At 31.9% G+C, this 25440-nt stretch overlaps 5 protein-coding genes and 1 long non-coding RNA gene across 8 annotated transcripts in view; 1 reads left to right on the top strand and 5 right to left on the bottom strand.

Annotated features, from left to right (window-relative positions):
• Nucleotides 1-8326, top strand: part of LOC109605121 (KH domain-containing, RNA-binding, signal transduction-associated protein 2) — a 175443-nt gene extending 167117 nt beyond the window's left edge. For both annotated transcript variants that reach the window (XM_049970563.1, XM_020021697.2), the window contains exons 7-8: nt 3307-3589; nt 5999-8326. In XM_049970563.1, coding sequence (XP_049826520.1) covers nt 3307-3589; nt 5999-6071 — 356 coding nt within the window. In that variant the 3' untranslated portion in view covers nt 6072-8326. The remainder of the gene's footprint in view (nt 1-3306; nt 3590-5998) is intronic.
• Nucleotides 8327-9430: 1104 nt separating this feature from the next.
• LOC126266552 (uncharacterized) lies at nt 9431-10224 on the bottom strand. Its single transcript, XM_049970757.1, has 2 exons — nt 9928-10224; nt 9431-9699 (listed from the first exon to the last, which is right to left on the bottom strand). Exons 1-2 carry the CDS (start codon nt 10175-10177, stop codon nt 9545-9547), a joined length of 405 nt encoding a protein of 134 aa, XP_049826714.1. The 5' UTR covers nt 10178-10224; the 3' UTR covers nt 9431-9544.
• A 5024-nt stretch (nt 10225-15248) lies between these two features.
• LOC126265760 (leucine-rich repeat-containing protein 58-like) lies at nt 15249-17328 on the bottom strand. Its single transcript, XM_049968296.1, has 2 exons — nt 17089-17328; nt 15249-15355 (listed from the first exon to the last, which is right to left on the bottom strand). Exons 1-2 carry the CDS (start codon nt 17321-17323, stop codon nt 15249-15251), a joined length of 342 nt encoding a protein of 113 aa, XP_049824253.1. The 5' UTR covers nt 17324-17328.
• A 425-nt stretch (nt 17329-17753) lies between these two features.
• On the bottom strand, nt 17754-19619 carry LOC126265877 (uncharacterized). 2 transcript variants are annotated; one of them, XM_049968749.1, is made up of 4 exons: nt 19126-19619; nt 18829-19078; nt 18054-18272; nt 17754-17995 (listed from the first exon to the last, which is right to left on the bottom strand). In XM_049968749.1, exons 2-4 carry the CDS (start codon nt 19061-19063, stop codon nt 17889-17891), a joined length of 561 nt encoding a protein of 186 aa, XP_049824706.1. In that variant the 5' UTR covers nt 19064-19078; nt 19126-19619; the 3' UTR covers nt 17754-17888. The 2 variants fall into 2 exon arrangements, with proteins under 2 accessions (XP_049824706.1, XP_049824705.1); XM_049968748.1 differs by having other exon boundaries at nt 18829-19619.
• Nucleotides 19620-20212: 593 nt separating this feature from the next.
• LOC126265902 (uncharacterized) lies at nt 20213-20995 on the bottom strand. The gene is made up of 2 exons (XR_007548390.1): nt 20509-20995; nt 20213-20450 (listed from the first exon to the last, which is right to left on the bottom strand). It is a non-coding gene; the product is annotated as an uncharacterized LOC126265902 (long non-coding RNA).
• Nucleotides 20996-21004: 9 nt separating this feature from the next.
• Nucleotides 21005-21524, bottom strand: LOC126265897 (leucine-rich repeat-containing protein 58-like). Its single transcript, XM_049968751.1, has 2 exons — nt 21232-21524; nt 21005-21178 (listed from the first exon to the last, which is right to left on the bottom strand). Exons 1-2 carry the CDS (start codon nt 21479-21481, stop codon nt 21027-21029), a joined length of 402 nt encoding a protein of 133 aa, XP_049824708.1. The 5' UTR covers nt 21482-21524; the 3' UTR covers nt 21005-21026.
• Between the last annotated feature and the right edge of the window lie 3916 nt (nt 21525-25440).

Here is a 25440-nt window from a genome sequence, read left to right as displayed (position 1 = left end):
TGGCATGGGTCCACTGGTTAAGAGAGATGGAATAATGGATCGTTTCTTCTATCGTGACATTTTTGAGATCCATATGCTTCCATTTGCTGAAGATAACATGAGTTTAAGGTGTTAGGTAAAGTATGAAAAAAGTTACTAAATAAAGAAAGGCTAAATGTACGTAACGTTGTTTTATTTTATAGTTACTTTTTTCAAGTATTAATAAATACCAAACTAAATCCACTAAAAAAAATCTGTGAAACTGTGAAATTATTTAGCAACAAATTTGGCATAAATTCGATAATTAAAATTTCATTTTTTCACATAGATAAATACAATTATTCCATAATTAAGCAAAAATGCAAATTAACATCGAACCGCATCGTGTTCGATGACTGGTTTGTATTTTATTTTAAAGTACTTGCCCACAAATTACGCATTAATTACAAGAGCTATTAAACGAAATTTATCGCATTGGATTTTATAACCGGAGAAGTATTTGCACTAAACGCAAACTAAAATCGTTATATTCATGAGTGGATAATAGAACGGAAGTAAACAAACTTGAATGCGTTTGCGAAAGCGTTTAAAACGTAGACGTGTCATTTCGTCATAACATTTCAATAACAATTTTATTAAACCGAGAAATTCGAACAAATATATTTTATGCAATTGTTCGCATTCGCAGTAAGAGAAGTTCTCATTATATTGTATTATAGGCACTTTTAATTACGTTTCTTCCTTCTGGCAATTCAAATTTAATTTCCTGCCCTTTTCATAATTACATATTTGATTTTCTTTATAGTCCAGTTCCATTGTTTTTTTTTCTTCTTTAATAAAATTTTACGAATTTTACCAAACTTAAACTTAAAATGTATTTAAACACATAATAGACGTAAAAGCTTGTGGGTATAATAATATATTCACATTTACTGATAGTAAAACTTTATTATCTGAAGCACTACCATCCGTAAAATTATTCTTACATTGTACAACAATAGTTGAAACAAACGTTACTTTATGACATATTTGTTTTACATTGTGTTGTACCGAACATTTACACTATTAGATTACAGAAAGTAGAAATAAAACAATACACTTCACCATTTATGTCATATGAATGGGACAATGAAAATTTTACTGCTTTAACACATCTGCTCTATAGTTTTGATATGTGAAAACGACGTATTAAGTATATGACTTTTGATGTCTCACTGGTCGTGTTTAAGTAGCCATAAAATCGCCTTTAAGAAATCCTCAGCTGTAAATTTCTTTAAATTTATTAAATTGCCAGGCTCGTAAATTTACTAGGTGTATATAACATTTGCCAAATAAATAGATGGATAAATATCAGGTCTTTCATAATGTGATATCCGTGAAATAGATGATAATGCTACAGTAAAGGAGAATGATGACTAAATAAGCCCGAAATCAGACAGTTCTATAGTGCATCTCAAATAACACTAGCTAATGGATTACACGTGAATTTATCTCAATTATTATTGAGCTGTTTAATCGATAATTATGAACTACGACAATAGTATGTAGGGTGTTACACCAAAATTTAGATTAAGTTACCACATTGTCGCGAAATTAAAAAATACACATTATAATTTTAGATGCGCAATATTGCTGAAGCAATTGAACCGTTTGATCTGAGCCGACCAATAATTCAACTTCGGTGAATATTAGTGCAGTTCAGGTGGGAGAAATTCATTTCAATAAACAGCATATTAAGTGGATAGTTCGTGATCTATTTCGCATTTACTGACGTCGGCATTAGGGTATAATTTAAGCTCAAATACAGGCTTTCATTGGCCGGCACGATGGTAAATCATACTCTAGTTCTCTCGTTGATTTTAATTTAAAAGTGATTTAAGTGCGCCGGGCAATCCGCACGAAACAATTTTCAGGTGTTTCTTTTTAAGATATTCGGCTGCAAATTAAAGATAAACAGGATTAAATATTTATAATGTAGTGGTCGAAATGTTTGTAGTGTAACCTGTGATTGGCAGCCTTGTTTGGCCTCTGGTTTGGTTAGTTTATTAAATCAATATTGACACAATATAATTCAATTTTTTTTAACTAGTTGGAAACTATTATTTTTGTTGTTTATTGTTGCATCCAATGAAAACAAAAATATTTTTTTTTTATTTTACGTATGTAAATGTTGCATGCAAAAAAGTGTGTTAATGTATCTTTTCTCTTAACTAATAATTTTTGTTTTATTTTCCTGATGTTTTAAAGAGGGGCACCCATGTCGTCACCAATCTTTAGACAAACGTATTTCTATTAAGCAAATTGTAATAAAAGTTTATTTATAATTAACTTTACTATATCATATTCAACAATATATTTAATTTCCTTCTTTTATTCAAATATTTGTTAAATGGTATGATTACTAGGTTACGTTAATTGACGTGTATTAAATATTTGTTACAGGGGCGATTTTTTTTAATTACGAATATTGACTGACAGTAATAAATGAATAATCAAACAACGAGCCGAATTTAGTATACCATAATTGAAAATAAATGTTAAATGATACGTCCAAAATGTTCTATCGAAATGCATATTTTTAAATTAAAACGAAATTTGAAATAGGCACACAAATTTGCCGTATCACAGAATTTTTATAGTTGAAGCATATTTAGAAACATTATTTGTAATTGAATATATATATAACTGTCGAGGCATACGCCATAAATATTGAAATGCTTAAATATGGTGGATGCGCCACAAATAACATCAAGAGATTCAGTAGAAGAATAAAGTGACCATTATCTTTTTAGTGAATAGGGGGTTAAGAAATCGAAACGGAGCACTTCACGTAATTTCATCGATCAGCCATAGGGTCGGTAAAAAATGATGCGAAGAGAGTAGACAGAAATCATCACACGGATTTGCCTGGAGTCTCCCTCGGGGTTATGAAATATCCGTCATTGGTTTTTTCACGGGCCGACTTAACCGAGGGTGAAAACGTCCCGTCGCCCCTTCCAACGTCGCCATCTCAAATGAAATTAATCATAAAACAAAAGCGCCGCAGTTTTATTCTGGCGCTACGTGGAAACATCGTATTTTGCTCCTCACGCCGCCCGGCCCCAGCTTATGGGGGACCCGATATCGTCGCGGAAATGCGAAACGTCCATGACGATCGTTCCGATGGCCCGCCATATAAAACACGTCGTCCATATTTCACGGCCAAAGTGCCACACGGTCCGTACGTTTCGGACGTCGCGACGGGACGATTCCGGCGACGGAGTGACAAAACAAACACGCCCGTATATTATATTGTGCAAGTGTGAAATACAATTATCTTTGTTGCAGATGCCCCGTGTCCCGCGGGGGAACCCCTGATCGTCGGCACGTCACCCGCCAACGGCAACGGCGACCTCTCGCCCACCAACGGCCTGACGGGGACGCAGGGTCAGGCGGCGGCCGCCGCCGTCGCCTCAGTGCTGGGCGGCGGACGTAAACGTCCGCTGTTGGCGGGCGGTCCGCGCGCCTCGATGACGCCCACAAAACGCACCGTCATGTCGTTGCTGGCGAGGGCGCGCGCCGCCCAGGCCAAACAGTTGCCGCCCGCTACTTTTCCCAGAACGACCCCAGAGTGAGTATGACGGAAGATCTTATTAATTATTATACATTAATATTATTATTATTATCATAGAGGAAAACTGACTTAAATGTCTAATTTTTTTTAATGATTGTCGCCATACATTTAAGAAATTTCAAAAATGTATAATAAATCTTTTTTTTAACTAACAATAAAAAAAATATAGACATTTTTTTCCTAAAAAAATACACCTATTTGATTGATATTTGGTAGGTGTTATTATTTTATTTTTTTGAAGGGGTTGTAACATAATTTTACAATATATTTTTTATTTGATTAGTAAAAAAACAAGTTAACTGTTAAACGTTACTTTCCGTTGATATTTCAAAAACGGTCACAGATCACACTAGATTTTAAAGAAATTGAGCTGTGGACACTTAAGTCAGATTTCTTCTAGTCCATAAATACTTGTAACAGGTAGAATTTAGCAATTTGGGACGGCACGTACAAGGAGGACAACATTAAATTTAACACGGACTATTTGAGTTCGTATGTGCACTTGTGGTAAACAGCCCATCAGCTTGGCGTTTGGTGGGGCCTGATAGCAATTAGTGTTTGGCAACTTGGATGAACAATGAAATTAATCGCGGTATCAGACAAAGTTTGAAGTCGAAGCGTTATTAAACATTCAGGTCAAATATTGGCCCACTTGGAAGTTCAGATCCGCGGCTTTGTTTTTAGAGTCGAACCTTCTTCCGAATTAAATGAGAACTGCATCGAGAACAAGATTCTCTCTGCTAAATGATTAATGTCAGATAGGAATTCACATAAATTCACCAGAATGTATATGACTTAATACGATTAATTTTCTTCAATTAAATAATGGAACCAGTAAGTCTGTGATATAAAACTCACTTAGTTGATTATAATTTAATGCTGCCAAGCTTTTCCGCTAATTTCTTAAAGATGCATCTCGTGCTTGCAGGTACACATATTCCCCAGACGTTATTCAGTGGATTATTAATTTGTCATCGTCTACGTAACAAACGAAGTGCAATGATATGTAACGTTTCAGTCACACGAGAAAATGTTGACGTTAATGTTGATGTTCGTGTATAAATTTAGAATATAAACTCTAGAGGAAATTACAATTTATCTTTTGCACATTCAGCATGGTACAAACATTTACTGTGAGAAATTATACAAAATATAATTTGTCGTTGTTGTAAAATTATGTAAATTTCAAAATATAATTAATAGTCAATTAATAAAACTCTTAACATGTAAATTCAACAATTTTATGAACATGTCGAATGAAAATCGGTAGAATTTGTTATCGAAAATAATATTCAGTAATTTTAAGTGGCCTTCGGCGTTTTTAATTCATTATTTATACTCAAATTAACACTAAAAACATTGAAATAAATATTACGCATTGTATGCAGGAATTTTATAAACATAGTGAAACAGGCGGACATTTATCAATAACAAATATAAATGTATAAATATATATATATTTTTTTTCAATTTAAATACAACGCTGATCAATTTTATCAGCAAAGTTAATAAATAATATTTATCTCACAAAAAACCCTTTGTCACATAAAAGTTTTTTTTTAATATTACTGTTTTATTTATATTCATTTCATATTCACAAATGTTTTTCACAAATATAAATTTACATGTTTAATATATACAATGAGGTCGTAAAAAGTCCCCCTTGATAACTGTTATAAGCACAACCAGCAATTCAAGTAAACTGTCTTCTGCTGTGTAAATATTTGTATTATAGTAGGAGTATCGATTTTTTTAAATATTTAATACTAAATAGTTTTTTTTTTCTTAATTAAATGAGTTGTTCATAACTCTGTTAGATGACCCGACGTATTTTTTTTTTTTTGAAGAATTGTAATTTTTCAATTATAAATTAATCTTTTCTTTGTATATGTCAATATTATTCACAACGAGCCTTAAAACATTATTTTATTTAATTTTTTTATCCCATTGTCAGATTTTAAAATTGCACACTTTTACTTGTTATATAAAATTTATTGATAAACAAAAAAATTACAACCCAGAGCTTATGTATGGACTCGGACGTAACGAAATTAATTTTTTTAAGAAAATTATTTGTTGTGTACCTCTTCATCTGTCTGGACCCGTCATTGAAATTATTTTACATTTACTGTGCCTTTATGAAATGTTTTTATGAAAATATAACAGTATATTTACTTAAAATCAATTTACATCGTTTCAAAAATTCATAAAGCAGGTTCAAAATTAATATGCGTAACGTGTATTTATTCTAAAGCATAAACAAGTCCATGCAATTCTGATAAACAAGCCAAACATTTATTTGTTTTTAATTTAGCGAAGGGGAGGCGGTGGGCGAGCAATCGCTCGACTGATATCCCACCTCCACTGTATTAGCATTATTAAATTTACCCAGTTGTTTTGTTTCAGACGCACGCCTACTCTGGTTCCGCTCCTGAGAGAGGACTACATCACGGGAGCTGTTAACCTAAACCTAATTTAACTTTAAGTGAACACAATCACAAAATGAAATTCTGTAGAATGCGATTGTGAATTTGTTTTTTATTTTATTTTTTAAGGCGGATCCCCGAGAACAATGTGCAAATAATTTTTTTCTGTTAAATTAAAAAAAACAAAAATAACAGACCCGTATTGCGGCGTTGTAATTTCGAACTGTTCTGTATAACAATTAAAATTTAATGTGGATACGGAGTCATAATGAAGGCCGCCGCAATTGTTGAGTAATTGTGTGGCCGAAACAATATGTTCGATGCATTAAGCAGAAACGCGAATTAAAAAGGTCCAATGCGGTACACGAGTCACGGTTGTTTTGGTACAGTATGAGTTTCTCTAATTACATTAATTCAGCAATACTCTTCGAACGCAACAATAATCAGTACCGCGCCCTGATTTGACGGGAACCGGAAACGCAACGGGGGATGTTATTTATAAATTATTTGCTGCTTCAATCAGACTGGAATCAGGTCGATCCGTACGCGATCAATGATATTAAAATTGTGCCATTTATATATTTTTTAATCAAAGTAATACTTGTCAAATGGATTTCCTTTTTTCCGTGCGGCCCCAATAAATAAGGAATTTTTCTGTTAAGAAGCAATTTTCTCCACGGAGTACATAATTCAGACTGGATGTTAGTTGCCTGGCAAGGAATGCGGCAATTTCAAAGGTCAATGCAAATGCCTCACGGCTTCAGGCACTTGTTGATTTTCTAACAGGAAATGCACATTATCATACAAATTCCATTCAGTTGCAGGCTGCAACTGTTGAACATAACGCGGATTGAATTAAATGTGTCGATCTTGATGTTATCGTACGTACGTTAAGATTAAAAACAAAAACACAATCGCTTCGCTTCTATGACAGGACTAATTAAGACGTCGGAACTTAACTCTGTGTGTATAAAAGATAAAAATGTGTGTTTTTTTTTTGTTAACTTAATTAGTCTTTCCATTAACTTATAAATTGAATAAGCCAAGATTAAATAATTCGTTTGAAAGCCAAGTTTGATTGTTTGTTGCTTGGATTTAGAACGATGCTAGGAAACAAAAAACACGTAGAAAAAAGAAAACTAAAACGGTTGGAATCCTTTGTCTGGTATTAATATGATAAAATTTGATAGGATGGTGTTTGTACCTGTGAGGTTTTCTGTAGCTTAGATGTGTAAAGAGTGTTCGAAATATTTTTCCAGACGGATCGTTTAGTAAACGTAGACTTTACGTGCTTTTTGCTTAATCTAGTAGATTTAATCTTGTTACAAATGTAACATGTATCAATTATAACAAATATGCACGGACCAATTGAACTATTTTTAATCAAACACAAATGATTAGTGCAATTTTAAACTATTAAAAGATATAACCTTGTATAAAGTCTTAGATTTTATCACAACGAAAAAAAAATGATGCGCCAACGCTGGTGTTTTTGACCGGCGATGAAGATTAGGAAGATGTAAGAAGATTTGGGAAGATGAAAGTATGCGGTTGTCTTCTCAAAATTTACACTTAATATTTATGTATAATATTTAGATTAAATCGTTCGGAATGCTTAGTAAAAGTTGTATTATTTTCAAAGCATATATTTTATATTTCAATTTTAAACCTCTTTTGATAAACAAATATTGCATTGTCTGTGTAAATGTTTACATCCATATAAATAAATGTGAAGAGGACTTTTAATACAGCAGATACAACTGTTGCTAAATGTTCTGTATGTAAAATACTTCTGTTATGGACAAGTTATAGATAAATTTATTGTTAATTCGCTTTTCTAGGACATATCGTTTAGAATTAACTAATCTCTAGAAATTACATTTGATAATATAAGAATAGATTTTATTTAAATAAATCTAGTTGCCAAATAGTAATAATTAACTATAAATGTAGCAAATATTTATAATAGATGTACCAGTGGCTTTTAAATGAATTTGTTTAATTAATGAACTTTTGATGGTCACTGTGTTTTAAATACATAAAAAAATTTAAAATGTTAACTAATTGTAATTTTTAATATAACTTTTAATCGTTAGCATGTTAAAATTCGATTTTAAAACATCATTAAAACTGTGTATGTCTTTTTGGAGATGTGCTTGCAACTACTCTATAATATTAGCACTGTAAGTTTTTTGTTCAACACTATATAATAAATATCGGATATTAAAACTGTATTAAAATTATGCTCTAAATATATATTATATATGTATTCTGTAATATGTGTATTAATAAATAAATATATGTAATATAAAAACGCATTTTTACTAAAAACTGCGTTAGTTCATAATAGTAACTGAGGTAAGTACAACATTTTTAATAATATGTCGATCATCAATATTTGATGACATGTGATTGATTTATGACGATTGTCTATCTTATTATCAAACTTTTTATTGATGGCCCTAAACATCGTTTAATAAAAATAAACGATCGTGATGATTATGAACGCATTAAGGGGGCAAATTTTATGCATTACACGAGTTTTATTGTTAATAACATGGCATACGCATATTTATTGTTTTTAGTGTGTGAATTTAATTAAATAATAAAATTTTATGCACGTTTATTTATTTATTGGAGAGTTTATTTGGTATCAAATTTCCGTCAGAATACAAATATACTTTGGTAATAAAATTCGGAATATCATATTTAAATTTCGCTATAAAAACAAATTAAATAAATATTATGCAGATGTTTCAGGCAAACATTTTACTCAAAGCAAAGTAAATATGTACATTTATTTTTTACTGTGGTGCAAATCTCTCGGTAACATTACCACAATATTTATATATAGTCTATACAAATTTAAAATTAAACATTTAATACACCATTTTATGTTACGTAACGGATGTTCAATGATGAAATATAAATCAGCCAAGTCGGGTGCGCCTGAGTCGTATTTTTTTGCCATTAATCAAATATCTAATGAAGTTCAATCGACAGTTTGCAATGTTCCACGGAAGAAATAAGTGCCGGAAATGTGTAGATTTTAACCATGTTACTGTTGGTAGATAAATCATAGAACCATCTATAATTTTCGATCAGCAATGCGGTACACGTCGTGGATTTTCTGATTATATTGACTTATCATGATTTATTGGCAACCGTTAAGGAACTAATATCGAACTTTTATTTGATCAATTTTCTTAAATTGCACCGCCGATAACAATTCCCGGCGAAAACAATATAAGATTACACATATACGCCTCCGAAATGGTAAGAATTTTCCTACTGGCGTCTTAATTTCTCACATAGATCAACTGCAATGGAATTATTTACCCACTACTGCTTGTTTCTTTTTAAATTAAACAGCAATATATTTCCCCTAGCTATTAATGGTAAACTTCCAATAAACAACAAGTAAGGTAAAATTCTATTTTTATTTTACATCACAAATACATATATAAATTGAATTAGTAGAAGTATATACATAGTGTACATGTACAAATAAAAAATATTTATGTTATTACTCCCAAAGTCCATGTAGAATAGCGTGTCTCATTTTCAGACACTTAGGATATTTGGCAGCAATTCTATCTTTTTTAGTCTCACAGTCAGCACACAAAAATTGAACAATTAAATATTCCTTAAACGGTGATCTTCTTCCATCAAAATATACTCCTAAAATATACTCACATTAATTTTGTTCAAATAAATTACCCTAGTAGAAATGAATCCGGACCATACTCCCATAAGACCTTGAATAAGGTAATTAGGGATGTTCTTTATTTCTAACCGGACCTTAAAAGCTCAGCTGTGCTTCAATCGAGACACAGCTTAGTAACAGACCATTTCCTGCTGGTGCCAAGATGCAGTTTCTACTAGGGAATATTTAAAAGTAATACTAACTATTACAATCAGGATTGATGCACTTGAAACCGCTTTTAATTAAACTCTCTAGGTTGGAAGGGATATCGCCGGGGTTGACTTTGATTTTATTTGCCACAATAGTTCTGGCAGCCAGTTCCAACATCGAAAGTGGGCCGACTTTACTTTCATCAACAGCACGAATCTTTTTCTGCATAACCGTTGGATATCCAGTCAATCTCGTAGATGATTTTCGGTGGCATTTCTTCGGAATGAATCCTATTAAAGACATTAGACAAAATGATTTTTCTAAAATGCGTGTAACGTTAACCCAGTCAAAAGTCGATTTGACATAAAGAATGAATTAGTAAGTGAAATGTCACATGATGAAATGATTATTTGTTGTTTAAATCAAATGTTTTTACTCTGTTAAAACGTGTGTAAATAAATATTATATATGAAAATCAACAAAACATCGAGCTCAAAAAACGTTTTCTCTAGTCGTACTTCAAATTGATTATCAGCAATTTTACTTGCACCGGGATATCACCACTCTTGACGTTAATTATATTTTACACAATACTCTTAACAAAGAGTTTCAAGATCAAAAGCGCATTACCCTTACTCTCTCATCTTTATTAGAAACAATCTGTTTATACAAAACGTTCGACAATATTTGGATTTCTCTGATATCTCTTTAGCAGAATTCTTACTAAAAACATTATGGCTTTATTATCGAAGAATGACAAAAGCGTATCAATTATTTATGTACCTCGTTAATGGATTTGACATTTTATTTTCGAAAAATTATTTGCATTATGCGTATAAACAAGATACTATTTTATATGTATTGTGTACTTATTTGTCCTTTTCGTATAAAATTCACTTTAAAGATATTCATAAAAATTTTGATATTAATGAAAAAAATATATTTTATGGGGTTAAATGGTGTATAAATATGCGTTAGTTACATTTTATGATTTATTGAGTATTTTTTAACTGACATAACAAATAATTACAAAATTTAGTACAAAAGATTTCTTTAAGCAACAATTAATCATTCTTTTTTTAGTTCGAAATTCTTTTGGATCTTGACATGTTACTTAAATCCATAGTATAAAGGAAGTCCTATAGAAAAACCTAACCAAAAACTTATCCTGAATAGTTAATAAATAAAGACACAAATATTAATTTAATAATTTATTATTTTTTTATTCGGAACATAACCAAAATAAAGAATTTAATACAAGAGATTTCTTTAAGCAACAATATAATCATTTTTTTACTTATATATTAAATATTTGTAGCTAATAGACAGGATTGAAATATTTCTTGTCGCAGCTGGCACATACATATAAGATCATACAATATTCCCTAAACCGTGACTGATCACTGTCAAAATATACCTCTAAAATATATTTATGTTAAATTAAATCTTATTAAAAATATACAAACATTATACTAACGATTACAAGTACGTATGATGCATTTGTGTCCGTTTTCCACATATCTGATGAGGCAGGAAGGTACTTCACCAGGCTTCAATTTCATTTTACTTAGAACAAGAGTTCTAGCAGCCAATTCCATCAACGAGGGACATCTGTTTTTATCTCCAGTCTCAAGATCAACAATTTTACTGCGAATTATAGGTGGGTATTCAGAAGAATTTTCGATCTTCGATTTAAGTCCTGTTAAGAACATTATGCTATAAACTTTCTCAGAAACTTTAACAGACGTATCACTCAAACACCGATCTGACAAACGTTCGAATATTAATTAGAATATGTCAAGATTAATATGACGTATGCCCATCTATGTCACCAATCGTTTTTTGAAATTTTTTTAACCTCGACATGTACCTTAGACCTGTAGTGTCAATCAAGTCTATACATTTAGAAAAACCTAACCAGAAGAATTTTGCTGAATAATTGCTAATAAATATATACACACATTAATTTAATAATTTATTTTTTATCTATTTTGTAATTCGTAACTTAAGCAAAATTACAAAATTGAATACAAAATATTTCATTAAGCTACAACCATTTGTAGCTAACGGACAGAAGTAATTTCTTTGTACTTCTGCTCACAGCTGGCACATACATACAAGACTATAGTATATGCTCTAAACCGTGAGTGCTCCTTAACAAAATATACCTCTAAAACATATTTGTGTTAATTCTTATTAAAAAATATGTTCAATATACTAACGTTTACAATCAGGAACGATGCATTTGTGTCCGTTTTCTACATAATCGACGAGATTGGAAGGTATATCACCAGGCTTGACTTCCATTTTATTCAGAACTACAGTTCTAGCAGCCAATTCTTTCAACGAAGGACATCTGTCTTTCTCTCCATTTTCAATATCAATAATGTTATTATGTAAAACTGGAGGGTATTCAGAAGAATTTTCGATATTCGGCGAAAACCCTATTAAAGACATTGTGCTATGAACTTTTTAAGACACTTTGATAGACGTATCGTTCAAAAACCGATTTGACAAACGTTCCAATGTTGACTGGAACCTGTCAACATTTATATGACGTATGCCCATAGACATTCTATTAATATACCAATCAAAAATTGTTTGATTCTACTGAATTTTGGAAGAGGCATCATGCACTTCAGAGACAGTAAATGTTTGCAAAGTAATTGAAAAATTTTGTTGCATTTGTCATGCATGATGTCTCTCAAAATTTAGTTGGACGAAACGATTCCTGATCCTGATTTTTACACCTATAGTATAAACCAAGTCTATCCATTTAGAAAAACCTAACCAAAAAATTATCTTGCATAGTTAATAAATAAATACACAAATATTAATTTAATAATTTATTATTTATTCATTCGGAACATAACCAAAATAAAGAATTCAATACAAGAGATTTCTTTAAGCAACAATATAATCATTTTTTTTACTTTAATAGCTTTGATTCATGTAGGAAAATATTTGTAGCTAATCGACACGATTGAAGTATTTCTTGTCGCAGCTAGCACATACATATAAGATCATATAATATTCCCTAAACCGTGACTGCTCACTAACAAAATATACCTCTAAAATATATTTATGTTAAATTAAATCTTATTAAAAATATACAAACATTATACTAACGATTACAAGTACTTACGTATGATGCATTTGTGTCCGTTTTCCACATATCTGATGAGGCTGAAAGGTACTTCACCAGGCTTGAATTTCATTTTATTTAGAACAAGAGTTCTAGCAGCCAATTCCATCAACGATGGATCTGTTTTTATCTCCAGTCTCAAGATCAACAATTATACTGCGGATTATAGGTGGATATTCAGAAGAATTTTCGATCTTCGGTTTAAATCCTATTAAGAACATTATGCTATAACCTTTCTAAGAAACTTTAACAGACGTATCACTCAAACACCGATCATACAAACGTTCGAATATTGATTAGAATCTGTCAAGATTCATATGACGTATGCCCATCTATGTCAGCAATCGTTTTTTGAAATTACTTTAGACCTCTAGTGTCAATCAAGTCTATACATTTAGAAAAACCTAACCAGAAGAATTTTGCTGAATAATTGCTAATAAATATATACACACATTAATTTAATAATTTATTTTTTATCTATTTTGTAATTCGTAACTTAAGCAAAATTACAAAAGTGAATACAAAAGGTTTCATTAAACTACAACCAGTAGCTAACGGACAGAAGTAATGTCTTTGTACTTCTGCTCACAGCTGGCACATACATACAAGACTATAGTATATGCTCTAAACCGTGAGTGCTCCTTAACAAAATATACCTCTAAAACATATGTGTTAATTCTTATTAAAAAATATGTTCAATATACTAACGTTTACAATCAGGAACGATGCATTTGTGTCCGTTTTCTACATAATCGATGAGATTGGAAGGTATATCACCAGGCTTGACTTCCATTTTATTCAGAACTACAGTTCTAGCAGCTAATTCTCTCAACGAAGGACATCTGTCTTTCTCTCCATTTTCAATATCAGTAATATTATTATGTAAAACTGGGGGGTATTCAGAAGAATTTTCGATATTCGGTGAAAATCCTATTAAAGACATTGTGCTATGAACTTTCTAAGACACTTTGATAGAGGTATCGTTCAAAAACCGATTTGACAAACGTTCCAATGTTGATTAGAACCTGTCAACATTCATATGACGTATGCCCATAGACATACTATTAATATACCAATCAAAAATTGTTTGATTCTACTGAATTTTGGAAGAGGTATCATGCACTTCAGAGACAGTAAATGTTTGCAAAGTAATGGGAAAATTTTGCTGCATTAGTCATGCATGGTGTCTCTCAAAATTTAGTTGGACGAAACGCTTTCTGATCAGTATATTCATAAGTACACATGCGTTTGCATCACCAGCCGTTCTTTGAAACTCTTTTTATACTTATAGTATGAACCAAGTCTATCCATTTAGAAAAACCTAACCAAAAAATTATCCTGAATAGTTAATAAATAAATACACAAATTTTAATTTAATAATTTATTATTTATTCATTCGGAACATAATCAAAATAAAGAATTTAATACAAGAGATTTCTTTAAGCGACAATATAATCATTTTTTTTACTTTAATAGCTTTGATTCATGTAGGAAAATATTTGTAGCTAATCGACACGATTGAAGTATTTCTTGTCGCAGCTGGCACATACATATAAGATCATACAATATTCCCTAAACCGTGACTGCTCACTGACAAAATATACCTCTAAAATATATTTATGTTAAATTAAATCTTATTAAAAATATACAAATATTATACTAACGATTACAAGTACGTATGATGCATTTGTGTCCGTTTTCCACATATCTGATGAGGCTGGAAGGTACTTCACCAGGTTTCAATTTCATTTTACTTAGAACAAGAGTTCTAGCAGCCAATTCCATCAACGAGGGACATCTGTTTTTATCTCCAGTCTCAAGATCAACAATTTTACTGCGGATTATAGGTGGGTATTCAGAAGAATTTTCGATCTTCGATTTAAGTCCTACTAAGGACATTATGCTATAAACTTTCTAAGAAACTTTAACAGATGTATCACTCAAACACCGATCAGACAAACGTTCGAATATTGATTAGAATCTGTCAAGATTCATATGACGTATGCCCATCTATGTCAGCAATCGTTTTTTGAAATTGCTTTAGACCTCTAGTGTCAATCAAGTCTATACATTTAGAAAAACCTAACCAGAAGAATTTTTCTGAATAATTGCTAATAAATATATACACACATTAATTTAATAATTTATTTCTTATCTATTTTGTAATTCGTAACTTAAGCAAAATTACAAAAGTGAATACAAAAGGTTTCATTAAACTACAACCAGTAGCTAACGGACAGAAGTAATGTCTTTGTACTTCTGCTCACAGCTGGCACATACATACAAGACTATAGTATATGCTCTAAACCGTGAGTGCTCCTTAACAAAATATACCTCTAAAACATATGTGTTAATTATTATTAAAAAATATGTTCAATATACTAACGTTTACAATCAGGAACGATGCATTTGTGTCCGTTTTCTACATAATCGATGAGATTGGAAGGTATGTCACCAGGCTTGACTTCCATTTTATTCAGAACTACAGTTCTAGCAGCCAATTCTCTCAACGAAGGACATCTGTCTTTCTCTCCATTTTCAATATCAACAATGTTATTATGTAAAACTGGAGGGTATTCAGAAGAATTTTCGATATTCGGCGAAAACCCTATTAAAGACATTGTGCTATGAACTTTCTAAGACACTTTGATAGAGGTATCGTTCAAAAACCGATTTGACAAACGTTCCAATGTTGATTAGAACCTGTCAACATTCATATGACATATGCCCATAGACATACTATTAATATACCAATCAAAAATTGTTTGATTCTACTGAATTTTGGAAGAGGCATTATGCACTTCAGAGACAGTAAATGTTTGCAAAGTAGTGGGAAAATTCTGCTGCATTAGTCATGCATGATGTCTCTCAAAATTTAGTTGGACGAAACGCTTTCTGATCGGTATATTCATAAGTACACATGCGTTTGCATCACCATACCTATAGTATGAACCAAGTCTATTCATTTAGAAAAACCTAACCAAAAAATTATCCTGAATAGTTAATAAATAAATACACAAATATTAATTTAATAATTTATTATTTATTCATTCGGAACATAATCAAAATAAAGAATTTAATACAAGAGATTTCTTTAAGCAACAATATAATCATTTTTTTTTACTTTAATAGCTTTGATTCATGTAGGAAAATATTTGTAACTAATAGACACGATTGAAGTATTTCTTGTCGCAGCTGGCACATACATATAAGATCATACAATATTCCCTAAACCGTGACTGCTCACTGACAAAATATACCTCTAAAATATATTTATGTTAAATTAAATCTTATTAAAAATATACAAACATTGTACTAACGATTACAAGTACGTATGATGCATTTGTGTCCGTTTTTCACATATCTGATGAGGCTGGAAGGTACTTCACCAGGTTTCAATTTCATTTTATTTAGAACAAGAGTTCTAGCAGCCAATTCCATCAACGAGGGACATCTGTTTTTGTCTCCAGTCTCAAGATCAACAATTTTACTGCGGATTATAGGTGGGTATTCAGAAGAATTTTCGATCTTCGATTTAAGTCCTGTTAAGGACATTATGCTATAAACTTTCTAAGAAACTTTTACAGACGTATCACTCAAACACCAATCTGACAAACGTTCGAATATTAATTAGAATCTGTCAAGATTAATATGACGTATGCCCATCTATGTCACCAATCGTTTTTTGAAATTTTTTTAACCTCGACATGTACCTTAGGCCTGTAGTATCAATCAAGTCTATACATTTAGAAAAAACTAACCAGAAGAATTTTGCTGAATAATTGCTAATAAATATATACATACATTAATTTAATAATTTATTTTTTATCTATTTTGTAATTCGTAACTTAAGCAAAATTACAAAATTGAATACAAAATATTTCATTAAGCCACAACCATTTGTAGCTAACGGACACAAGTAATTTCTTTATACTTCTGCTCACAGCTGGCACATATATACAAGACTAGAGTGTATGCTCTAAACCGTGAGTGCTCCTTAACAAAATATACCTCTAAAATATATTTGTGTTAATTAAGTCTTATTAAAAAATATGTTCAATATACTAACGTTTACAATCAGGAATGATGCATTTGTGTCCGTTTTCAACATAATCGATGAGATTGGAAGGTATATCACCAGGCTTGACTTCCATTTTATTCAGAACTACAGTTCTAGCAGCCAATTCTTTCAACGAAGGACATCTGTCTTTCTCTCCATATTCAATATCAATAATATTTTTATGTAAAACTGGAGGGTATTCAGGAGAATTTTCGATCTTCGGTGTAAATCCTATTAAAGACATTGTGCTATGAACTTTCTAAGACACTCTGATAGACGTATCGTTCAAAAACCAATTTGACAAATGTTCCAATGTTGATTGGAACCTGTCAACATTCATATGACGTATGCCCATGTACATTCTATTAATATACCAATCAAAAATCGTTTTATTCTACTGAATTTTGGAAGAGGCATCACGAACTTCAGAGACAGTAAATGTCTGCAAAATAATGGGAAAATTTTGATGCATTTGTTGTGCATGATGTCTCTCAAAATTCAGTTGGACGAAACGCTTTCTGATCGGTATATTCGTAAGTACACAGGCGTTTGCATCACCCACCGTTCTTCGAAACTCTTTTTATACCTATAGTATTAACCAAGCTATCCATTTAGAAAAACCTAACCTAAAAAATTTTCCTGAATAGTTGCTAATAAATAAACACACACAAATTAATTTATTAATTTATTAAGTAATTTTTAACTCCGAACCAAAATTACAAAATTTAATACTAAAAATTTCTTTAAGCTGCAATAAAAACATTTTTTTTACTTTAATAGTTTTGATTCACATAGAAAAGGATTTGCAGCTAATAAGCAGAAGTAATTTCTGCGTATTTCTCCTCGCAGGCGGCACATATAAACATAACCACAGAATATTCCCTAAACCGTGACTGCTCCTGGACGAAATATACCTCTAAAATATATTTAAGTTAATTACATCTAATTAAAAAATATACAAACATTATACTAACTGTTACAATCAGGCATGATGCATTTGTGTCCGTTTTCAACATAACTGACGTAGCGCGAAGGTATTTTATCAGGGTCCAGTTTGATTTTATTAAGAACCAGTGTTTTGGCAGCCAATTCCATCAACGAGGGACATTTGTTTTTCTCTCCATTTTCAAGATCAGTAACTTTACTGTGGATTACACGTGGGTATTCAGAACAATTTTCCTTCGGTGTAAGACCTATTAAGGACATTGTGCTATGAACTTTCTAAGAAACTTTAATAAACGTATCGTTGAAAAATCGATCTGACAAACGCTAGAATGTTGATTGGGAACTGTCAAGAATCTGTGTTACCAATCGTTTTCAGAAATTTTTTTGCCGTCGACATGTAACTTAAACCTTTAGTATAAACCAAGCCTAAACATTTAGAATAACCTAACCAAAAAAAATGTTTCTGAATAAGTGGTAATGAAAAAATAAAGACAGATTAATTTAATAATTTATTATGTATTTTATAATTTATAACATTAGCAAAATTGATACAAAAAATTTCTTTAAGCAACATTCTCATTTCTCTCATTTTTTACTTGAAAAGTTTTGATTTACATAGGAAAACAGTTGTAGCTAATAGGCAGAAGTTATGTGTACTTCTGCTCGCAGCTGGCACATACATACATGACCAGAGAATATTCCCTAAACCGTGACTGCTCCTTGACAAAATATACTTCTAAAATATATTTATGTTAATTCAGTCTAATTACATCTAATTAAAAAATATACAAGCATTATACTAACGATTACAATCAGGAATGATGCATTTGTGTCCGTTTTCAATATAATTGACGAGATTGGAAGGTAAGTCACCAGGTTCGACATTGATTTTATTCAGAACTATAGTTCTAGCAGCCAATTCTATCAACGAAGGACATATGTCTCTTTCTCCGTTTTCAAGATCAATAACCTTATTATGTAAAACCGGAGGGTATTCAGTAGAATTTTCGATTTTCGGTGTAAATCCAATTAAGGACATTGTGCTATGAACTTTCTAAGAAACTTTAATAGACGTATCGAACAAAAACCAATTTGACAAACCTTTAAACAATGATTAAAAACTGTCAAGAATCGTAAGACGCATGCCCACTGCCATTTTATTAAAGTATATTCATAAGTATGTATGCATCTGCCTCTCCAACAATTCCCCAGGATGGATCCACCTTGTCGTGGTCCTGGGGCTCAGTACCACTCCACAAATCAGTGGCAGTGGGAAGCTAACGGATCCAACCCCGCAAGTCCAATCATTCCCCAGGAAGATCTCGGATTTTGATCAGATTGGTCTTGCTCTTGCTACAATTATACTATGCGAAATCAATTGCACATGTATTCACAAGTATTATATACAAACAGCTCTATTCTTGCCTTTAAAATCGTGCAAATTACTATAAATATTTGTAATTTGTAATTTGTATTGAATAATTTTTTGATTGTGAGGTCGTGATAATAATCAAATTATTATTATCGATTAAAGTAAATTGATTTCTTCTTAAGACATCCTTTAACAACGTTGAAACTGTGCCACGAACTAAAAGAAGGATAATTAATACTGAATGTTATTTAAAATAATAGTTTTACAATTATAACTAATAAAAGGAACATGTGTGTTTATATCTACATTTAATAAATATCACTGAAGTCATCCAGCGATTGGTGGGAGATACTGTTGGTGTCCATTATGGTGGAACCACTTGAAGGTGACTCGTTTGGTCTCTGTGGCTGATTGCTGTTGATTTGAGAGCCTTCTTGTCTCATTATGTTCCTTGTTCATTTGGCGCGAGCATTTTGGAACCACACCTAGAACAAAAGAGTTTATTAATAAAATATTTTAACAATATTAAAATAATAAGTAAAACTTGATATGTTACTGGGCTTACTTGAAGCACTTTTTTGGATAAACCGGTTTTCTGTGTCCGTTGCTTGATGTCCTTGGCGTCAGGATTTTGGTTTATTGCGAAGTACGTCTTTGGATTCCATTGATGAGGAAAGTTCAACTTGCAGCATTTTTGTAACAAAAAAGTCTTCAATAGTTCTTCGAAACTATTTGACCATGTTGTGTTATAGGAAGCCCTATAGAAAAACCTACCAAAAAAATTATCCTGAATAGTTGATAATAAATACACATACATTAATTTAATAGTTTATTATTTATTGATTCGAAACCAAAATAAAGAATTTAATACAAAAGATTTCTTTAAGCAACAATATAATCACTTTTTTACTTCCATAGTTTTGATTTCTATAGGAAAATATTTGTAGCTAATAGATAGAAGTGATTTCTGTGTATTTCTCCTCACATCTGGCACATACATGTATGACCAGAGAATATTCCCTAAATCGTGACTGCTCCCTGACAAAATATACCTCTAAAACATATTTATGTTAATTAAGTATTATTAAAAAATATACCAACATTTTACTGACGATTACAATCGGGAATGATGCATTTGTGTCCGTTTTCAACATAAGTAGCGAGATGGGAAGGCACTTCACCAGGTTCGAGTTTAATTTTGTTTAGAACAAGAGTTCTAGCAGCCAATTCCAACAACGAGGGGTTTTGGTCTTTGTTTCCATTTTCAAGATCAATAATTTTATTATGTATTACAGGTGGGTATTGAGAAGAATTTTCTATGTTTGGTCTAAATCCTATTAAGGACATTGTGCCATGAACTTTTTAAGAAACTTTAAGTGACGTATCGATCAAAAGCTAATTTGACAAACGTGAGAAAAATGATTGAAAACTGTCAAGAATCGCATACCCATTGTCATTCTTGTGATGTATCGTCACAAGTACTCATCTGCGTCTGCGTATCCAATCATTCTTTCAAACTCTTTTTGACCTTAACAGCTTATACCTATTGTATCAACCAAGACTATACATTTAGGAAAATTTCATGAATAGTAATATACACAATTTAATTTAATAATTTATTAAATATATGTTACCAAAGTCCATAAATTATGGCATCTCTCATCAAAAAACATTTAGGATATTTTACCTCAATTTCTCTTCTACGTAACTCACAGTGGGAACATAAGTATTGCACAATCAAAAACTCATAATATAGTGATGGTTTTTCGTCGAAGAACACGCCTGCAATTACAAAAAAATAACACAGAAATACTTTTTTTATATTAATTACTTACGATTACACTCAGGATTATTGCATTTATGACCATTACGAATTAGCCTTAAGAGATTGCGAGGAAGTTCGTCGCGTTTCACTTTTACACCATTGGCCACAACGACTTTTGCGGCCAGCTTCAGCAGCGAAGCCGGACTATCTTGATTTACGTTTTCTTCACTAACCCATTTCAACACGGGGTTTGGGTACTCCGTCACCAAAGAATTTGGATTTTTTTTGCATTTTTGTGATATAAACCCTATTACAGACATTGAGCCAGACGATGCCCCTACTCGAGATTTTGTCAATATTTTAATACCGTATAATTATGACAATTGTGATGGATGTGTTTCTAGGAGACGGTTTGGCAATTGTTGTCTAAATGCATTGTGACGTATTACTTATTTATTTTTAGTCATTACGTTTAATTCCAATTAATTTAATGATCTCTTTACTAAAATCCGTATTCTGAGAATATTAGACGATTTAATTTAAATACCCTCGATGGAAATAATACAAGAGATATTTGAAATATAATCCTTGAATTCTTTTTAACTGTTTTTTTTACTTGGCCAGAAGTTCTGAATTAATAAATTTTCTGAAAATGACAAATAAAGTGAAAATTTTATGTAGCAGCCATTAACTATTGTAACATAAATAAGGGGATAAATCATTTAAGTTGAGAATTTATCGGTATTGTTCTTAAATAAAAGATTCTACTAATGTGACCGCATACAGTTCTATTAATCGATACAATGCGAGTTCCTCATAATCGTGAATGAAATTTATTTAGGAATTTTACAAAAACTTTCACTATTAAACTATATATTCCGCATGGAGAGTAAAACCTTATAAGATAAGGTACATAAAGATAAATCGAAAACGACAGGAATTCTTGGATTCAGCATCCAGTCATTCCCCACCAGCAAATTCCAACCGTTATTACAAAGTTATTAAATATTTCTTCTGGTATGTTGTCATTTTCAAATTGGAATTGTCAATGTTAGAACTGGGAAAATATTTATGCGCAAAAGAAAATAAATTTAATCTACATCAGATAGAAATTCTTTAGAAATTTCACCAAATTAGAAATAGCCATAGAGATTGTACAATCCAAATATTTTAAATTTAGACGAAATTTAATTACTACCCACTATTTAAGATTTTACTCGTAAATTTCCTTTGTTTCGTGTATAAAAAATCTGAAATATATGCAATTGTTACTCCAGACCAACGGAAAACATTAGCTTTAACAAGATTTCCTTGTTACCGCAGAAAAGCGAAATAAGTTAAAACATAAAATTTATGATGCATACTATTATACTCTATCTCTATCTTGCTAGTGGCCTGATTTCATTGATTTTTGGTGTGCAGTTTGAGGTAGGTATTAGAGTAGTCGTAAATAATTAAAATTCAGACAAATACGTCGTTGAATATATTAATCAATATCATTTTCTAAACTATTAATGAGCTGGTCCTTCTTAATAATTCAAACAACCACTAGTTGATTGGCCTTAGAATTGAATGTGGAATGTAGTAGTCAATTTATTCTCATTCTGTGCCATATCCACTTCACACTGAAGCACTGTCAAAGTCTGTGAGGAGGGCCTATGAAACTTACATATGATAAGTCCAGAAGTCTAACTGACTACTGAAACAAATTGTTATGGGAATCTATCCACTACTTACTATCAGAAGAAGCTGGTCTTAGAGCCAGAAGACGTTTTCGACATCCTCTGTTATACAGGAAACATCGAGTTGTCCGCAGAGCATGGGCCAAATATTATCGTCTAAAGACTGCAGCTGAATGGCGTAATTGTTCTTTCACAGATAACTTCTAGGTACAGCTCCAGCTGTTGCTTTTAGAGGTGATTTTGTAACATATGGAGTTTGAATCTTTGGTGCCAAGCACGGAGTTGTTCATTTTAAACTGAACATTCTACAACATCACGACTTGATTATTCAACCAATTATTATTCCATATGCTTAAGAATTTGAACCAGATTTCACAATAGGAGACTTAATTGAGCCTTGTAAACTGCTCATCATTCTAACCCCAAGCTTCAAAATTAAGAGGAACTAAAAGCACTTCATTTTTGTCCTGCCCTGTTGCATTCTATTTTCTGTGTCAATGAGTACATTTTTAATTAGGCCATTGTTGTAATCGCTTACCTTTGCGGGAGTTCATCAGCGCTGCAGCCCTAAACCTATGTACGCTTTCGGGTGAGTGTGATTTATCTTTCCATTAAAATTGTTTAAATAACCGAAAAAAAGTGATTTATCCTGCTTTTGTTAGTCGAACTTTAACATTGTTTCGGTGATTAATGATGCCAATTTATACAGGACCGTTCCGTGATGTCGGCCAATGGTTCATATTTCAAATTAAAACGCCATCACGCCGGGCCGACTCCATTCAATCCGTATATATGTTTGTGTGTCTTTTCAATGGACCTTCCACGATTGTTTGCATTCGGGAATAAGATTTTTCTCCGGGAAGCACTCGAGTTTGATTTATGTTTCTTTCCTGACGTCCGTTTCACTCGATTCCTTATTACTTATTTTGGACGACACCTCCGCAATGGTTGAACATTTGTGCGGGACAAGAACCGTATTTTTTACATGTCGATGCAGTCAATGGACAAAATGCAAAATACCTTCGGACATAAAAAATTGATTGGACCGATTGAAATGGGGCTTAACTCGACCTGAAACGTGTCGCTTGTGTTTTTGTTGTTATTCACAATTACGGACGGCTGATCATGAAAGTATTAATGAAATTATTCAAATCGCCTTTCGCATGGATGGCTTAATACAATTTAATTTAAAATTTTGTTGTGGAATTATCTAGTTTTCACTGTACCGATTCGTATGTACGTTTAAACTTGTTGTTGTCCATTAAAATGACTCCATGACATAAAATAACTGTAAAAATACAATCACATGATCCAATCCCAAAATTTTATCACCACGTCCCATAAAATGTTGAAGAATTTTACAGTTTTTTTATGTGTCCATAGCCCTATACGTACTGCAAAATAATTAATTGTGTAAAATGGTCCGACGTAAATGTGCATGTATCTACAAATTCTGTCAAATAAAGCTGGCTAAAACCATTAATACAAACACAAAACCCAACTACCAAACCAAAACTATGTTTGTAACATGTTGGAAAAAATGCGGTACTTTTATGCTGTATGTTGAGAACGTGTGAATCAATAGAGGGCCAAATTTTCAATCACGATTTGTGTGGTAATTTCGTCGTGTTTCTGTACAGACCGCAAATTTAATTTAGATTGTTTTGATCAATGGCTGAAATGTCACGCAGAAAATTGCATTGATGAAATTATATTAATATAACTGGAAGTTTGAATAGCAAAATTAGATTATTAGTCCTCACAAACGAGTCCAATTAAACGCATATCTGTGGATGGAATTAGGACAATGTCAAGAAAATGTTGACGTACAAACACACGTCTGCAATTGGCAATTTTATGTTGTGTGACCTGATTTAAATAAAGACATGTTCAAAAGTTACAGATGCTTTTCTTAATTAAAATAACCATTTAAATTGTGCCACAGTAGTGGTCATTATTAAAGAAACTTTTTAAAATGTTAATTAGTATTTTACCAATAACTCTTTTATTTAATGTGAACGGTTAAAATAATATTAATTTACTATTGTTGTTTTATAAAAACTACCATATTCTTATACTATAACATATTACCTATACACTGTTCCAAGAAATCAACACACCATTTATAATTTTGTAAATTAATTTTCCTATTCAGGTTTTGATTGTATTAACTTTGAAACACCCTCGTATATGGCAGTTTTACAAGTTGTAATTCCGCCTATGCTTCCTATTAAAGGTTGTACACTACGTGGCATACTTCTTATCAGGTCATCCAGATAATTTTGATCCAAAATGTCTCATAATTCTGGAAGAAGTTGTCTTAAGTCTCTGGCAATATGAGCACGGGGCTGGTGTGCAGTTAATGATCTTCCAAGCATATCCCAGGCATGTTCTATGCAATTCTGCTCCAACGACAAGGCTGGTAAGGGCAGACTTGAAGGTCTCCAGACTCGTATTGATCATCTATCACTAAATTCTCTAAATCTGCGTTCATCACAGTATTCCACTCTCCATGCTATAATTCTCTTTCCTGACACCAAGCGAATCTCTATGCACGATGAGCAGGCTGAAGGGCTAGTCAAACACATTTCAAACTA

Source organism: Aethina tumida, chromosome 1 (assembly GCF_024364675.1).
Source record: "Aethina tumida isolate Nest 87 chromosome 1, icAetTumi1.1, whole genome shotgun sequence".
NCBI lineage: Eukaryota > Metazoa > Arthropoda > Insecta > Coleoptera > Nitidulidae > Aethina > Aethina tumida.
The sequence above is the reverse complement of the archived record's forward strand: the minus strand, read 5'-3'. Positions and strand labels throughout refer to the sequence as shown.

Excerpts from the sequence above, each read along its gene's own strand:
- LOC126266552 (XM_049970757.1), bottom strand. The coding sequence starts at position 10,177 with ATGTCTTTAATAGGATTCATTCCGAAGAAATGCCACCGAAAATCATCT. Across the intron at positions 9,700-9,927 it reads CATCAATCCTGATTGTAATA|GAGTATATTTTGATGGAAGA; the intron begins GTTAGTATTACT and ends AGTATATTTTAG.
- LOC126265760 (XM_049968296.1), bottom strand. The coding sequence starts at position 17,323 with ATGTCTTTAATAGGATTTACACCGAAGATCGAAAATTCTCCTGAATAC. Across the intron at positions 15,356-17,088 it reads CATCATTCCTGATTGTAAAC|AGGTATATTTTGTTAAGGAG; the intron begins GTTAGTATATTG and ends CATATGTTTTAG.
- LOC126265877 (XM_049968748.1), bottom strand. The coding sequence starts at position 19,063 with ATGTCCTTAATTGGATTTACACCGAAAATCGAAAATTCTACTGAATAC. Across the intron at positions 18,273-18,828 it reads CATCATTCCTGATTGTAATC|GTCTTACACCGAAGGAAAAT; the intron begins GTTAGTATAATG and ends TGTCCTTAATAG. Across the intron at positions 17,996-18,053 it reads CATCATGCCTGATTGTAACA|AGGTATATTTCGTCCAGGAG; the intron begins GTTAGTATAATG and ends AATATATTTTAG.
- LOC126265897 (XM_049968751.1), bottom strand. The coding sequence starts at position 21,481 with ATGTCTGTAATAGGGTTTATATCACAAAAATGCAAAAAAAATCCAAAT. Across the intron at positions 21,179-21,231 it reads CAATAATCCTGAGTGTAATC|GCGTGTTCTTCGACGAAAAA; the intron begins GTAAGTAATTAA and ends TTGTAATTGCAG.